Source organism: Clinocottus analis, unplaced genomic scaffold (genome assembly GCF_023055335.1).
Source record: "Clinocottus analis isolate CAN_PGR_092001 unplaced genomic scaffold, fCliAna1.0.p SCAF_14, whole genome shotgun sequence".
In the NCBI taxonomy this organism is placed as follows: domain Eukaryota; kingdom Metazoa; phylum Chordata; class Actinopteri; order Perciformes; family Cottidae; genus Clinocottus; species Clinocottus analis.
Window position 1 is genome coordinate 14,706,101 of NW_027175865.1, and position 15,349 is coordinate 14,721,449.

Here is a 15,349-nt window from a genome sequence, read left to right on the forward strand (position 1 = left end):
AGAAGGAGGGGGGGAAGAATCAACAGAGTTTGATGGAGTTGTGTGCGCTTATGCCGGTGATTTTTCCATCCATAACGCACAAGACGAGTTGAGCGACGCGCCGTCATCATGTTCGACTGCATGGACGTGCTGGCCGTGAGTCCCGGGCAGATGCTGGATTTCTACACGTCCAGCAGCCCGTCGTCCTGCATGCTGCAGGAGAAGGCTCTGAAAGCCTGCATCAGCGGACTGGCGCACAGAGAGTGGCAGCACCGCCGGAGCGCGCACTGTAGGTCCAACTTCTCCTCTTGTTGTGTTGCTGTTGCTGTTGCTGTTGCTGTTGTTGTTGTTGGTTCTGGGCTCGACTTAAAGCCGCGTGGATGCAGCTCTGAGTGATGATGAGTCACAGCAAGTTTGCCAAAAAGAAAAAGAAGGGCCCTCCAGCTCTTATAATTACTGCTGATGTGTGTAATGCTCGTATTAAATCAGACACATTAGGGAGTAGCACTTTAGGAGTTGTTGGGGGGGGAACTCTTGGAAACAGGACGCCTGAACGCATCACAGGCGCTTGCATGAAAACAATAGGAGGATTAATTATCTGTCAACACAGAGGGGGTATATTTTTAGACTGACATGATAAAGTATTTTTGTGTGAAGGCAAAAGATTTTTAAAAAAAAAGAAGTTAGTTTTTGATGTTAGCTCGAGCAGAACTACTTGTTCTCCCCCTCTCCAAAACGTCATATTTCACCACCGTGCGCCGTCATCCATTCTCAGCCCCCTAAAAGCTGCTGATGTATGGCTGGTCTCGGATCAGCTCGGTTCAGAGAGCAGCGGGCTGGAGGAATGCAGGCGCGTAAACACGGGGTTCCTCTCCTCCTCCGGCGGCCGCACGCTGACAGGAGGGGCCGGGCCGCGGACCCGCGCTGCGCGACACTGATTTAGATGAATGACCTGCGCGGACTTCTCCACCAGATTAGCGGGGCCGCTATCGCAACATGTCAGCCTCTCGCCTTCTGAATTGGCCGAGGCTGATCGATGGCTTGTTTTTTTTGTTTTTTGTGTGTGTGTGCGTGCGTCCAGGAGACTAAGTGGGCGCTTGAAAAGGGCTGCTGCATTCCTGAGGGGTATAGCTTATCAGATCTTACATTTAGGGGATGCTGAGAGGATGACATCACTATCACAATGAGAGGAAAACAGACATGTAGCATGTGAATAGTTTGCATAGGGAATATATATAAAATATATAAGTGTCAGGTGTTTTAATAGCTGTCAAAAAAGTTCTTTTATTGTAAATATCTTCTCCAGATCGGGATCACTTAGCGTGCTCATGGGGTACTTGTCAGTGTTTGTTTTCCCCTGTCACCCTGCTGCTGCCGCCCCGTGATTTATCCTCATCTGATAACGAGCAGCCTCCAGCTGTCGTTCCTCAGGAAGTGTTTGCTCAAGGGCACTCGGGCAAAAAGGGGCTCTTATCAGTGGAGGGAGGGAAAGTGCAAAAAGGACAGTGGCCACTTTAAACACTCGGCTCTGCTGCGGGTCAGAGGGATGAAAAGCTCTTTGAAAGCAACGACGGAGAGACGACACAAAACTGCATTTTAGTTATTGTTATTTCTGCGATGAATAGTTTTGCTTTTGAATTCAAATCACGAGTTCCCAGAGTGCAACGCTGCATCTCTAAATTACTTTGGTGCAAACAGCCGCTCAGAAAAAAGTACATTATATTTCTACTGTACATGACAAAGAGAGCTGTGATCTTAATTTATAGCATTTCTCTTTAAAAACATATTTTTTAAAGATAAATTACAATATTTTTTATGGCAGTGCACTAATCATCTCAACCTTTTTAGCTTTTTATACCAATAATAAAGATACAGCAGCGTATGTTACACATTTCTTTTATTGTCATCGTGACGTTAAACTTGTTGATAATGCTTGAGCGTGAAAATGATTTCTTTAACTTAAATTTTGTTTTATCATTTTTTTAAACAAATGTTTTGGAAAAATCTGACATATTTTTTTAAAGAAAATGTTTTTTTACCCTTGCAGTTGAACCACATAACTTTAATTTCGCCCATATAATTATTCTACATTACCATTATGTGTCTGACACCTCTATTCAGGGCGGATGCTAACACCTGTCAATCTTCTCAAAAAGATTTGACCTGGCAACAAAAAGATCTCAAATTTGTTTTCTTATTCAAATTTTTTTATCGGTTTTATATTTTTAATTTCTCTATGAATCGTAGATAATTTTATTTATTTCATGGCGTTCACATTTCAGTTACTCCTGTCATAAAATTGTCAGTAAAATCTGCTAATTCTCACGTTCGTTATGAATCGCTTATTGTGCGTTATATTCAAAAAAACACCTCTTTTAAAGTCAAGCCGAAAAAGGGGAAATCAGCGTCAAAAAAACACTGAAATGAATCACCGGTGCATTCACGGCCATGACAGTTTATGGTTTCTTAAAATACTTCAAATCGTTAACTCACAGTCAGAAAAAGTATGACTTGAATTACTAAAACATAACGCATCAGCAGAGGAGAGCAGATAACACTTCTTCTTTGTGGTCCGTTAACGATCAACTTTAGTTATTTTTTTATGTCTTAAATGTACTTTTTTATGCCGACATTTAAAGGCCCTTTTATAGAGCGGCAGTCAGGTCAAATTGCACAAGAAAAAGAAAGAAAGAAAGAAAGAAAGAAAGAAAGAAAGAAAGAAAGTGCTGTGAGGTTGAAACCGCTGTAGAGCAGCTCGTCTAAGGTTCAGTCGCTGGCCGCTCCTCCACAGGCCCGAAGCAGGAATGTAACAATACTGAGGTCAAGACCAAGACCTCCAACGTCCAAAAGCTGCCGCCGCCGTCCCTCAGAGCCTCAATGTCTGCTGCACGGTGCTTAACTGACATAAAAACCAGACTGTAGGCGCAGAACAGCGACCTGACGAGACGATAACTGGGACAAAAGAACACAGTGTTGATTTCTCCTTCGTTCTCTCAAGACAAAGTCGTTCCCGGACGGTAACGTTGGCCTTTTGTGCAGTCGGACGGGACGCACCCGCTGCTCCCTGTTTGAAGAAGGCGCTGTTTAAATTACACTTTGATTCGAGAAAGCCTCTCTCGGGGTCACCGAAATGTTGGTTTATTAATTTATTTGCTCAGGATAATGGAAACCTCCTGGGTGTTAATTACGAGCCAACCATTAATGCACTTCCTCTTCCAGTTTAGATGCTAATTAGGAATGATCAAGGACCTCCTTTCACGCAGACGAAATGGGCTTCGCGGCTGAGGAATGGCTGCGCGTGATAGCCGCGTCGCGTGTCCACGCAAAGCAAGTTTAAAAAAGCGTCGAGTCGTCGCGTCCCATGAAAAACAAACGCAAAAGCGATCAGAGGAATAAGTGGAGAGGTGATCCTCGATAAACGCCGCTGCTGTCGCGCCTTAAAAAGAGGCAGAGTGTGATGTGTGTCGGTACGGCTGGTGTGTGTGTGTGTTATGGGATAATTGGGGCCCTTTTTGTCTTCAAGGCTTAAGCGCCTCTGATATGGACATGAAAAGCCATTAGCACAGCTTGCACACCAAGCTAATTTAGTGGGCGTGTGAAATGAAAGGCGGATGGGGGGAAATAAAAAGCGGTGTACAACAGTGAAATGAAAGGGAAGCTCTCTGATGCCAGGCATGTTTAATCGACATGATTAGGACAGCGTTGGGGTCCCAGCAGGAGCCGCACCGGCCTTCTAATACATATCAAGTACTCGGCCACGGCAGCAGGAAATAGAAGCGTTTCATGTTTTATGTTAACATGTTTGTTTTTTTCTTCATGTTTCAGAGAGTTATATATATATGTGTGTGTGTGTGTGTGTGTGTGTTTTAATGGGTCCAGTGGATAACTGTACTTTGTCATCGGGGTTTAGCTGCTGTTTCAGAGGCTTTTAAATCCTGGAAGAAAAAAAAAAAATCGAATTTTTTTTGGGCATTAATGCAAGGTGGACTTTTTTGTGTAACTATCAAAGTGCTTTACATGAATCATAAAAAAGGCATTAGGACAAGATATAAAAGAAACCAAAGGCAGCTGAGAGTAAAGTCCTGTCCTGTGTGGCGTGCAGAAAGAGAAGAGCAGATGTGACCCGGCACTACGAGGTCTGCTGCACGTCGTCCAGAGTTTAGCATCAATTCTCCTTCTTCGGCACCAACAACTAAATGATGACAATATTTGAAATTATTCTCAATGAAACAATTAAAGGATGAGTCGTCTCATATGTTGGAGCTCCTGCTTGGTCCTCTTTGCACTTTTATTTTTAATCAATTCATTCAGATCTTCAAAAGCGATTTTGTGGATTATTTATTTCTCTGTTTTCTGAAGAACAACTTCAAAACAGCTCCTTTGCATATTCATTATGAATTGCTTGTTGCTCATAACAAAACAAACCTGTTTTTTTGTCTTTACGAAGACTAGAAACAGTTAAAAAAAAAAAACAAGCCTTGAACATCTAAACAATCACTCATTTAGATATAATATTATAATGTATTTCACGTGTATATTTTTTAAAAAGAAGACAGCTTGAAGCTTGAATTACATTATTTAAGACTGGAGAATACTGCGACATGTTGGGCTTGATTTCAGTCTGTTGAGGATCACCGTCAGCTGTTTTTAACCCTTAAATTGACTTATTTTGTGCACATTTACCTGAACTATGAGAGAGAATGTTTCAGGGGCTTGGTGCAGGTTTAAAATGACAGACTTTTGCTCCAAAGCAATAAGTGATACTATTTTTTTTGTAATTGTCAGCATGAATATTGACAAAATGAAGGTCTAGCAAAAGCAAAACTGCTCTTCCCTCATATTTAAACATTTTTTAAACACGTTATCAGCCTCTAAACACAATGATTGTCTACATTTCTGTAGCTGGAGAGACTCTCTTTGTACATTTCCTCGTCTCTGTGTCAGCTGCAGCGCTCCGATTGTGGAATTGGATTTGGTCCCTTGTTTGCCACACCCATCCCGCCGCTCCTCGCTGGTCTCGACTGCTTTCTAACAGAGAATGCAATTAAATCTAAAAAAAAAAAAGGGGCTTGGTGTGGGGAGAATAAAAACCACACCGCCGCTGTGCTTTTAATGCCACAAATTCCCGTGGATTAAAAAAAGAAACCTCTCTCATTTCAGCCACCTTGTTTCCTTCTCCCTCCCTCGTCGTCTGCTTTTATGGCCGTCTTGGTTTCTGGCTCACTTTTTATGGAAGCTTTGAAGTGGCCGGCACCTGTTGAGTTCGGCACCGCTGCTTCCCGTCGACGCGTAGGTTTGACCCCGGCGCCGCCGTCATCCTCGAGGGGGGGGGGGGGGGGGGGGGGGGTCGCCGAGAGGTCACGGTGACGGTCACGGTGGTCAAAAAGGGGCGGGATTTGGGGCGAGTTTGCTCACGGCACCGCCCGGGAATCTTGAAACCCCCGAACGCCGAGTGACGCCTCGTCAGTCCAAGAATTTGACGTTTCTCTCCGTCAAATGTGGATTTCGAAACCCTGATGAAAAGCAGATCCTCACCTCTCTCCTCTCTCCTCTCTCCACCAGACGTGGAGTCAAATGACTTGTTCCTCATTGTTATTTTCCTTTCCTTGAGTGTTTAAAGCTCTTCTAAATATCAACCCTCTGTAAAAACGCACCCGGAGAGCGGAGCAAAGCTGCTTCTCATTTGGTGTACTCTGGGTGAACTTTGACCATTTCCTCTGACTGGGCCCGCTGTATGTGAGCTATGCGCTCGGCGCTCCTGCAGAGAGAACGAGGAGGAGGAGGAGGAGGAGGAGGAAAAGGAGGAGGAGGAGGAGGACTGGGAGTAATATTCCCTTTAATCCACCCGGGCTATGCCCACCGCTCCACACCCAAATCACCACAGCGTTCTCCTTAACACAAACCAAATACATAAATACCCCGAGGAGCTCCAGGAAATGCCTCTGTTTCTCCACATCCCGCCTCTTTTCTTCCTCTTCCTCTTCTTCCTCTCTCCTCCTTTCTGTTCCTGCTGATCCTTTATAATTTGTCAGGTTTAATTCAATCACTGCGACTTATGGTTCTTGCCTTTCCGATTGATTTTTTTTTTTTTAAATTAGGAGCTGCTTTTTTTTTCTTCTTTTTTTTTGAAAGTGCACCTTTCCCTTTCCGTTGTCTGCAGCAGAGAGGCGGCTTTGTCCTCATTTTGAATGCGGCATCGTTGTGTTAAACTGCCCGTGTGCGGCGACAGACTTCGCTTCGGGTTCTTCGCCATCTGTTGGTCTCGTGGACCATGTGGGGAGAGTTTTACATGTCACTGGTTTTCAGACTGGGGGGGAACTGGATATAAGGAAGTAGAGGACACGGAGCGGATGCATGACGCCGAAGCCCTGCAGATTGTTTCTTCATTACCGACATGTGACCTCACATCCCGCCTCGCGCCGCTCATTTTCAGCTGGACCAGTGTCAGCGTTCTGGTTTTTCTAGCAGACCGCGGCGCCCACTCCATATTTCTTTAGGGTCGTTGCCAACAGCCCGCATACAATTCGCCAGTAACGACCATTTTTGTGTCTCTATTCTGAGCGTGCAATGGCCCATTCTGAAATGATGTTTTTTAACTCCAAAAATGTTTCGGTCACTCTGTGGTCGGCCATTTTTTGGGGGGTTATTGGCTAGTATTAGCAGTGCACAAGCACACAATAATGGCAAACTTACAAGCATTGTTTTAAGTCGGGTCTAATGTTTTATTGGCATCCAACACGATCGGCAATTTTTAAAGCCGCTCTTCCAAAATACTTTGCTGAATATCTAGGAACATTTGGATTTTTGTTCAGACGTGGTGGAAACACAAACGTTACAATCAGACAGGCTGTAACTTAAGAAGTTTGGAAGATATCAGACCGAGGCTGTGAACAAAGTCGCATATTAACACACTATTCATGGTAAGGGTGACGTCACATTGAGTATGCAGTGCAGTGTGTGGATTACGCATCTGTAAAAAAAGCCTGGATGTTTACTACACAAGCAGGATTTATGATTTATGAGGAGATGAGAGGAGAATCAGGGATGAAGTCGTGTGTGAGCTTGGCATTAAAGAGTTAAATGTTGGACGAAACTGAGGAAATTTAGATGCAATTTTTTGGGCTGTGGCCAAAAGTTACAGTCACAGATAGAAAGCAGAGAAGAGTCATTACATCAGTGAACTTGAACACCTTAATGTCAGCTACGCGGCCGTTAGCTAACGCTAGCCTTGATCGTGGGGCGAGTATGGCTTCAGCGGAAAACCACAAAGGTTGTATTTTTTTATTGCTCATGAACTTTTTTATTTGTAAGAGCAACATTGTGTCATTTCCTCATTCAAACGTTACATTGCATCACTTTTATTTTTGAAACGTGCACGAGTCATGGCACAAAAGACGTGGTAATCTCCCCGCGTCTGGATCTGATGGAGTCGCAGCGCCTCTATCAGATCAAGACGCGAGGAGATTATCTCGTCTTTTTGAAGGTTATCAGTCAAAAAACTAATTTGCAGGCAATTTTTTTTTTTTTTTTTAAAGTTTTAAAGTTCACGTGTAATTTCATCATCTGTGTGCTTTTCAGAGCTCAACCCTTTGGCGGATACTCATAAAAGGTCCAGTGTGGGCCTTTTGTATCTGTGAGCTACCGGTGTCAGCAGGCTCGGTCCCAGCAGACGGGCCAATCAGAGCGGCTGTTTTCTCTCGTCTTTCCCCTCATTCAGCCCGCCGCCTCCAGCAGGGAGTGTGTGCTTTCCTGTTTGACCCCGGCGGCAGGTTCAGCCAGAGGCTAAGGGTTCAGCGGCCACACATTTTTTTTTTGCTCCTCTGGCTGTTCTTAAGCCAGACTCGCCGTGTGCGCTTGTCTGTCAGCAGCCTTTATTCCTCTAATGGAGCTTTCTGTGTATGTTAACATGCGGGGAAGTCGACTCAAAGTTTAATCACGCAGAAAATAGAAAAAGGCTCCCCTGCACCTGATAGGGCCTATACGCCACCACACAGGTACCCATTGACCACCCTCTACACACACACACACACACACACACACACACACACACACTCGGATGGGCGTAATGAATCTAGGTTTATGCGTCCCATCTGTCTGCAGGTGGTCACACCGCCTCCCAGACGCAGCCATGAGTTTCAAATAGGCAGCGGGGCTGAATTGTTGGCGCTGCTGCCTCTGCTCAATGTGGGACTACCCAGCCGTCTCAAATGCTCCGGAGCCATATCAGTAACAAAAGTATTTTCCCTCTAGATGTATGTTAAAGTGCGCCGCGCCTCCCGGGGAAGGCTAATACACATTGTGCTCGTGCTCCAGTAGTCATACATCCTCATCCTCATCTCATGGTGAACACCTTGTTTCACTTCCTACATGGTTGAAGCAGGACAGAGATATTACTGTGTGCTTTCTCCGTGCAGAGGAGGCAGAAATCAGCTTGTGGTTGAAGTACTATAACAAAGTACAGTGAGGATTGCGTTAAATCGTGACAAAGGAGAGCACATGAATACATATCTTATATGTTTATAAGCTTGTTACATTTATTTATTCATGTGGAATGATCAGTGCTTAACATTAAATATCATGCTAAATGTTTTTTAAATAAGTCAATAGACTTGAAAAGACAATTCATTTATTTTTAAGTTTAGCGTGAACCAGTGTGTGGTCTGGACTTTGGGCATCGCTACAGAGTTTGTCAGCCTCGCTGATGTATTTCACAAAGATGGAGACGCTGTTTCCAGACAAAATAACACCACAAACTAGGGCTGGGTATCAAACCTCCGTACTCCTTTGCTACTTCTAGTAGTTAGCCGCCTACACTGTGACGTTATTCTTCTCCTGACAATTTGTCAGTTACCAAACAGCTTCAGGTGCACTACCACATTACCACCTGGAGCACGGCCCTGATGTACATTTACTTTGAGAGAGCCGAGACACACAGAGACGCAGTGTATAAGTATAAAGACAAGTGATGAAACTGCATGTGGATTTCATGAGGATGTGATGCGAGAGACTTAAATATACGCGTGTAAAAAAAACCACCTGTTTCTATTCCTGAGTGGTTTTGAGGAGGTTTTGGTATCAGTCCTGAAACCCCAGCCCATCTTGTACTGTGTATTAGTTATATACTAGTCCTCCCTCTCTCCCCTATCAGATGGCTGTGTGTCAGACCACTGGCCGGCCTCCAGTACGGTGTCTCGTCATACATCTGCTTTGTGTGCAAGCTGCTTCTGACTGCTCTTTGCCAACAACAGAGGGGACACCATTTTGATCAGTGAGATGACTTCAATGGAAACAAATGTCTGTCTGTGCCTGTCAATGAAACCAGGACGCACTGGAGCCGTGTAAAATAATGGGGAAAGAACGTGGCTGACTGAAGTTGTTTACTCTCAGATGAGTGCCACTTGAAATTCAGACCAGCGAATGTTTCCAAATCCCAACGCAGCACCATTATGTCAGCTTTATGCAAGTCTACTTAAAGATTGGGCAGAACTTTTAAGCAGTTGCCGCTGTCACACTTTTCCTAACGAGTCACGGAGACTCCTCCTCGCTGCCCAAACTGCTCCTCACACCCAGATAAGAGCGAGAATCGATAGGATTTATGACTCGTCTCGTTCTAATTAACCTCGGTCGCCGTCCCACATCCTCATTCCTTATTACAGAGGTAGCATCCATCCTCACGTACAGCGCTGGTGTACCGCAGACTTGTTAAGTCTTCCCCGGAGCCACTGGGAAGTTGCCGAATGCAAAGCCGCAAAAATTCAACATGCGCACAGAAAAGAAAGTCAGACAGGGTGAATGTAGCCGAAGATTAGATTAAAGCGCCAGGGAATTCCACGCAAGGACGAGGGTCCAGTAATTATACGAGCGTGTCCCTTACCATCAGTAATTGAGTTTACTCTGATGAAGTACGGAAGAAAGTAATCTAATCAGTAGAGATGCTGGAGAGGCTGTTCTCCATTTTCTGTGCTGATAGGCCGCGTGCATGTGGACACACAGCGGTTCAGTCTGTGCATCAAAGTCCGGTACATTTTTACTAAGTGTGTTATGATTGCTCTATCGTCAAGTACTTGTTTTTTGTGTCTCCGAATTACGAGCACAACTACTATAAATAATACAGTTTAATGTCTCCTTCCTGCTTTCTGGTGAGTCCCCCGCCCCCAAAAATAAATTAAAAGTTGTTTTTTTACCCCAGAGGCCTTTTACGACTTCTTTCATTCACTTCCTGTTCCATGCGGTTACACGATCCAACAGATATGCAGACACATTTTGACTCGTAAAAAATGCCAAATGGATTTTGGAGATGCCGGACGACATTCCACTGATCTGCAGGTGGAGGCGGTAACGTGGAGGACGAGGAACCCCACGACCTCATCTCACTGCAATACACGAAATGACCAAGACCTTTTAGCAGCGCATGCTAGTTAGCACGTGGCCGTCACAGAAAAAAGGCCAATAGAAAGTGGATTATGTGTGTTTTGTGTTGAATAACACATGAAACGCGTCCATGTGAATATGCAACGCTGAGGGCGAGTTACGTCTGAACAGAGCAGTCATGGTTATGGCCGTGGTGGTCAGTCAAACTCAGGACTTTCAACCAGGAGACCGATGTGTGTCCCCAACTGTTGTTGAGTAATTGTGAAGTTACATTTATGGCGCATTAAGTATTACTTGGTTTACGTACTTATTCTAAGCCCAAACATGATGTTTTTCCTAAACCTCACTAAGTGGTTTTGTTGCCTAACCCAAAAGTTAGAAGTGCTAATCAGGTACTGGACTGTTATGAGGTTGAACAAACGCTTTGTGAGGAAGAAAATGCTTTTAACTCTTTGTTAGATCTCAGTGTGTTTTAGTGAGAAACTGAAATGTTGTTTATTATAAAAAAAACTCCAGGGCTCCTTTTGGATAAAGTGATAAAAGCCACACCAGCTTGTGACGCTGTAGTCGTTCAGTGATGCTTAGTGCTAAATGCTAAATGCTAACAATGGCAATGCTTCCATGCTGATGGTAAATAGTTTGCTTAGTGTGTTAGCATGCAAGAGGTTTGAATGTCTTGAGTTCTGCAGGTTTATGTAAGTGTTGAGCAAAGTCACATTTTAACCTGATTATGATCGACATCACAACCACTAACATCCCTGGAGCTGCTAGCGTGGCTAAAGACTTTGGATTTCAACCTCCTGAGCTCAAAGGAGGGTTTCCTGCCTTTAAAGTTAACTAATACCATCAACGAATACCTTTCTAGTTCCCAGGTGTCATCATTCACTCATTTGAAAGCGTCTTCTTCATTCTTTTGTTATTTACAGCCATTGAAACGCAGAGCACCAGTTCGGAGGAGCTCGTCCCCAGCCCGCCGTCCCCGCTGGCCCCTCCTCGAATCTACAAGCCCTGCTTCGTCTGCCAGGACAAGTCCTCTGGATACCACTATGGCGTCAGTGCTTGTGAAGGCTGCAAGGTAGGACTGCTGCTCCTCCGCACGCTGTGACGTGATGTGCTTGTTTTTCCTGTCCGTGACGCTGCGGCCAGTTATTATTAAACACTGAAGTGAGGGTGAAGTGTCTGAGTGAGACTAAGAGCCGCGTTTTTAAGGTTTCTTTATGAACCCACAACAGATACTGAACTCTCATTTCAACAGATCCACGGTGTTGACAGTGTGGACCTGGATTGAGGGGTCGATTTATCAAACTGAGTATGCATGTTGAGTGCCATCAGCCTTAATAACCAAATTCAAGGGATCATCATCAAAAATGTTCAATGTTTATGTAAAAACAATATAATATTGACTGATAAATCTATAGTGTAAATGGCTGTATTACATAATTGTATCTATATATAATTAATTTAACATATAAAGTATAGCTTAACGTTTATTTGAGTTACCATTAGACTGTATCACAGTAAAACTGATGTGTCAGTCAGTTTCTCATATTAATATATTTTTTTAAGGCCTTCAGCACCACAACCTTGATCAAATTTGCTGCATTGTTTCAGCTGCAGAACTCCTTCACAAATAAAGCAAACAAACTATTAATGTGGGCTTAAAACCACTAGAGGTAAATGAGAAAACAAATATATAAATGGTATTTGGGACATAACAGTACCTCCTCTGTCTCAGTCTGCCATTTTCAAATGTTCTACTTTTAGAAATTCCTCCCAACATCTGCTCCGCCGGCTCGTGTCTGTCCGTCTCCCACTTACACCGGCTGTTGCTAGGTAACCGCTCACGCCCGCGTGCACATAGACACATGCATACATATACATATATATATATAAACAATGTTCAGGAGCCCAGTCGGTGAGAAGGCTGCCGTACTTTTAAAAAAAACAACCTGATTCAATAATTCTGCAACGGTTGTGTGAAATCTGCCCGGAAAAAAAGTAGAGCTTCCCATGACTGAGTGACACGTTTCAGTGATCCCTCCTGGAGAAACACGCGTGTCGTCCTTTGCGGACAGCCCGCGCGATTCCTTCCCAGGCGATGTAGGTTTCTCCCATGCATCCAGACCGCGCTGCGATGGCCGCTCTCCTCCCAGCCTGTAATTGAAGCGGAGGTATGCCAGGAATCCTTTGGAGTTTTTGGCCCAGAGGGAGGTGGTGATCAGCTCACTCACTAGGCTCTGGGTCAAACTAAGTTCTCCGCGGGCTCCCATGCCGCTAACGCGCCGACATAAGCCTCGTCGCAGAGGGCCTGTCATGACCTCTGACCTCGCTGCTCTGGCCTCTGTTTAAAGGTGCAAGGTGTGTAACTAACGTTATAGTTAGTGAAAATGTGAGGTTACAGTGTTCTGTCAAACACTTCTATGTATTGTGTTGTTTTCTAATGAAATGAGCATGCTAACCAGCTAGCCACGACATGCCCTCTGTCTTGTAATACCAATTGTACCTAGTGAGGCGCTAGTGAGTCACTGTCGCATCCAGTTTGCCGTCAGTTCAACCTGAGAGGACGAAGAAGCAGAGCGTGTTAAGCCGTGGAAGGCACAGTCCCTTTTCATAGTTTGGATTTAATCCAAAATGGCCACCAGGAGACTACTTCACCTGCAGGAGGGCAGGCGGGCCTTCAGTTAGCGGTTAGCCACGTTAGCATTCAGCTGGCGCTGAGTCTGCAAACAGAAAGTTGGCTGATCCAGCGCAGGCTGAATGTGAGTCGCTACAGCTAACTGTGGCTCGGGCTCACGCTCTCCTCCGCAAAATACTGTCCTGGTGGTGGGGAGCTCTTTCTGCCATGTTAGATTTAATCCAATAAACAAACTACACGGCTTGTACAGCCCCCGGCTAGTGGCACGGAAATCATAAAAATAGCTAACGTGAACTATAGCCCGCAGCCTCGCGTGAACATTATAACATAGCAGTGTTGCTGTCACAGATTCAACAGTTTGGTCGAGTTTATCATATTCTTACACTGCTCTTAGTTACCATTTAGCTTCCCCCCCCCCTCTTTTAAATAACTGATAACTTAAAAGCTAGATTGTATGTACCAACTAGTGGGGTTGAAATGCTGCCACTATATTTGTTTGTAGCCGGTAGCCAGATCTTACACACTGCACCATTAGGGAAAACGTACGATAAATAAAAGATTACCGTAAGATATCAGTGCTGTTGGAGAAGCACACACACAACAGTTTAGTTTGGGCACAACAAGCCGAGCACTCTGAGTGCAGACTGTGGCTCCCTGGTGACGGGTGCAGGTGGTGAATAAAGTGAAATCTCCATCAGAGTGCTCCGGAGAATGCAGCCAATATGGTTTCAGTCCATCCATCCGCTCACTCCGGAGCGCCGATGTAAAAATAGTTCAATTCATGGCAGAATGGCCTTGATTATTGTGACATCCTGACTCAAGAGGATTAAGCAGCGGATTATAGTTTTTTTTTTCTTCTCACTGTTGTATTTCTGTCTCCATGGCGAAGGCATTGTTGTCTGCTGTGCGAGGGGCAAGCCCCTTCCATTCGGTAGATGCAACCAAGCATGGCGTACAGCTGTAGGCTTTTAGCCAGCAAGAAGAGCCTTTTACTGCCCAGTGAATGTGCCAATTAGAGCCACAAATAGACTCAAAGACACAACGGGTGTGTGTGTGTGTGTGTGTGTGTGTGCTTTGTAGGCTATGTGGATATATGTGAAGCACTTCACAAATACTAAAAAAAACATGCACAATCACATGCATGCATATGTAGCAATAATAAAAATAATGTATTAATAATGTAAAGGCCAGTCCCCTGAAGATCGACCCATTGATGTGAACTTAAAGAGCCCACTAATATGTTGGCAAAAAGCAGGAGGTTACCAAAGTAAGCTAATTAATAAGGAAATTATAAAAAAGCTTTTGCTAGCTGACTTGTTATATATAATTTATGATATTTTTTTTTTTTAGAGTAGATCATTATTTATTTCATAATTCCTTACTATACAACATGTTTAATTGCATATTTGCAATTGCATATAGCAGTAAAACTTGCCATTTAAGAAGAAGCAGATGTTTGGTATTCTCAGATGATAAAGGCATTTTTTTAAATTTTCTGTCAATCCACTTATTGTTCTCACAGGAGACGTATTGCACAAAGAGCAGGAGGAAAAACAGCAGTGCTGTAACACAACAGGCACCGCAGTAGTGGCACTTTTAGCAGTGTTTGGTTCTTCTATTACGACTGAGTTAGTGTGTGTGGCCTTGGCAGATTTGCTGTGTGGACAGAGCTGATTTGAATTGTTAAAGCAGGGTGCAGGCATATGGGCCTCCAGAAGCACATGCATATGCAGCAGATGACAGTTTCATCTGTGTTGACCCAAAGTCAAGAAATCCTCCAAAGTCAAGGCAGCCTTCACGTTCAGTCGCCCCCTCCGCTTCGTGTTGTTGCCGTCCTTCTGAAAACTCTGCAAAGTGTCTCAGGCGCCGTGGGAGCGTCTCAAAGACACAAGAGGGGAATCTGATCAAAGCTTCTGCAACTTTATCTGAGGCGTGATTTCATTTTCTAGCTCTCCTGTTCATTCAGCTGGCGAACGCAAGGAGAAAAAGTGAAATATCTGGTTATTTTTGGCTTTCCAAGCACGACGAGGAAGTGCTGGCTATCAGATGTCTGTTTACCTGTAAAGCCTCATATTTTGGCATCATTTCCTGCAGCTAATGTTTCCCTCCTAATCAAGTCCATCCAAATTTGTCACGGTAGAGGAAACTTAAAGAGCTGTTGCAGACAAATGATTAGAAATCTTTCCAACAGACTGTAAACAGATTATAGGGACTTTGCCAGAAAGTTGCTCTGATGAAAACGCTGTAAGGTTTGTTGACATGAAGCCCTTTTCAGACACACACTTTCAACCTTACATGTGCTGGCAATTTGACATGAAGATCTGACTTTAGGCCCTTTCAGACACAACCTGTGTCCTGAAACAC

The 15,349-nt window shown here is 44.3% G+C and overlaps 1 protein-coding gene across 1 annotated transcript in view; it reads left to right on the top strand.

Annotated features, from left to right (window-relative positions):
• LOC137784570 (retinoic acid receptor beta-like) overlaps positions 1-15,349 on the top strand; it is a 96,032-nt gene that overhangs the window by 28,952 nt on the left and 51,731 nt on the right. Inside the window, exon 2 of the mRNA XM_068575348.1 lies at positions 11,277-11,425. Within this exon, the coding sequence (XP_068431449.1) occupies positions 11,277-11,425 (149 nt within the window). The remainder of the gene's footprint in view (positions 1-11,276; positions 11,426-15,349) is intronic.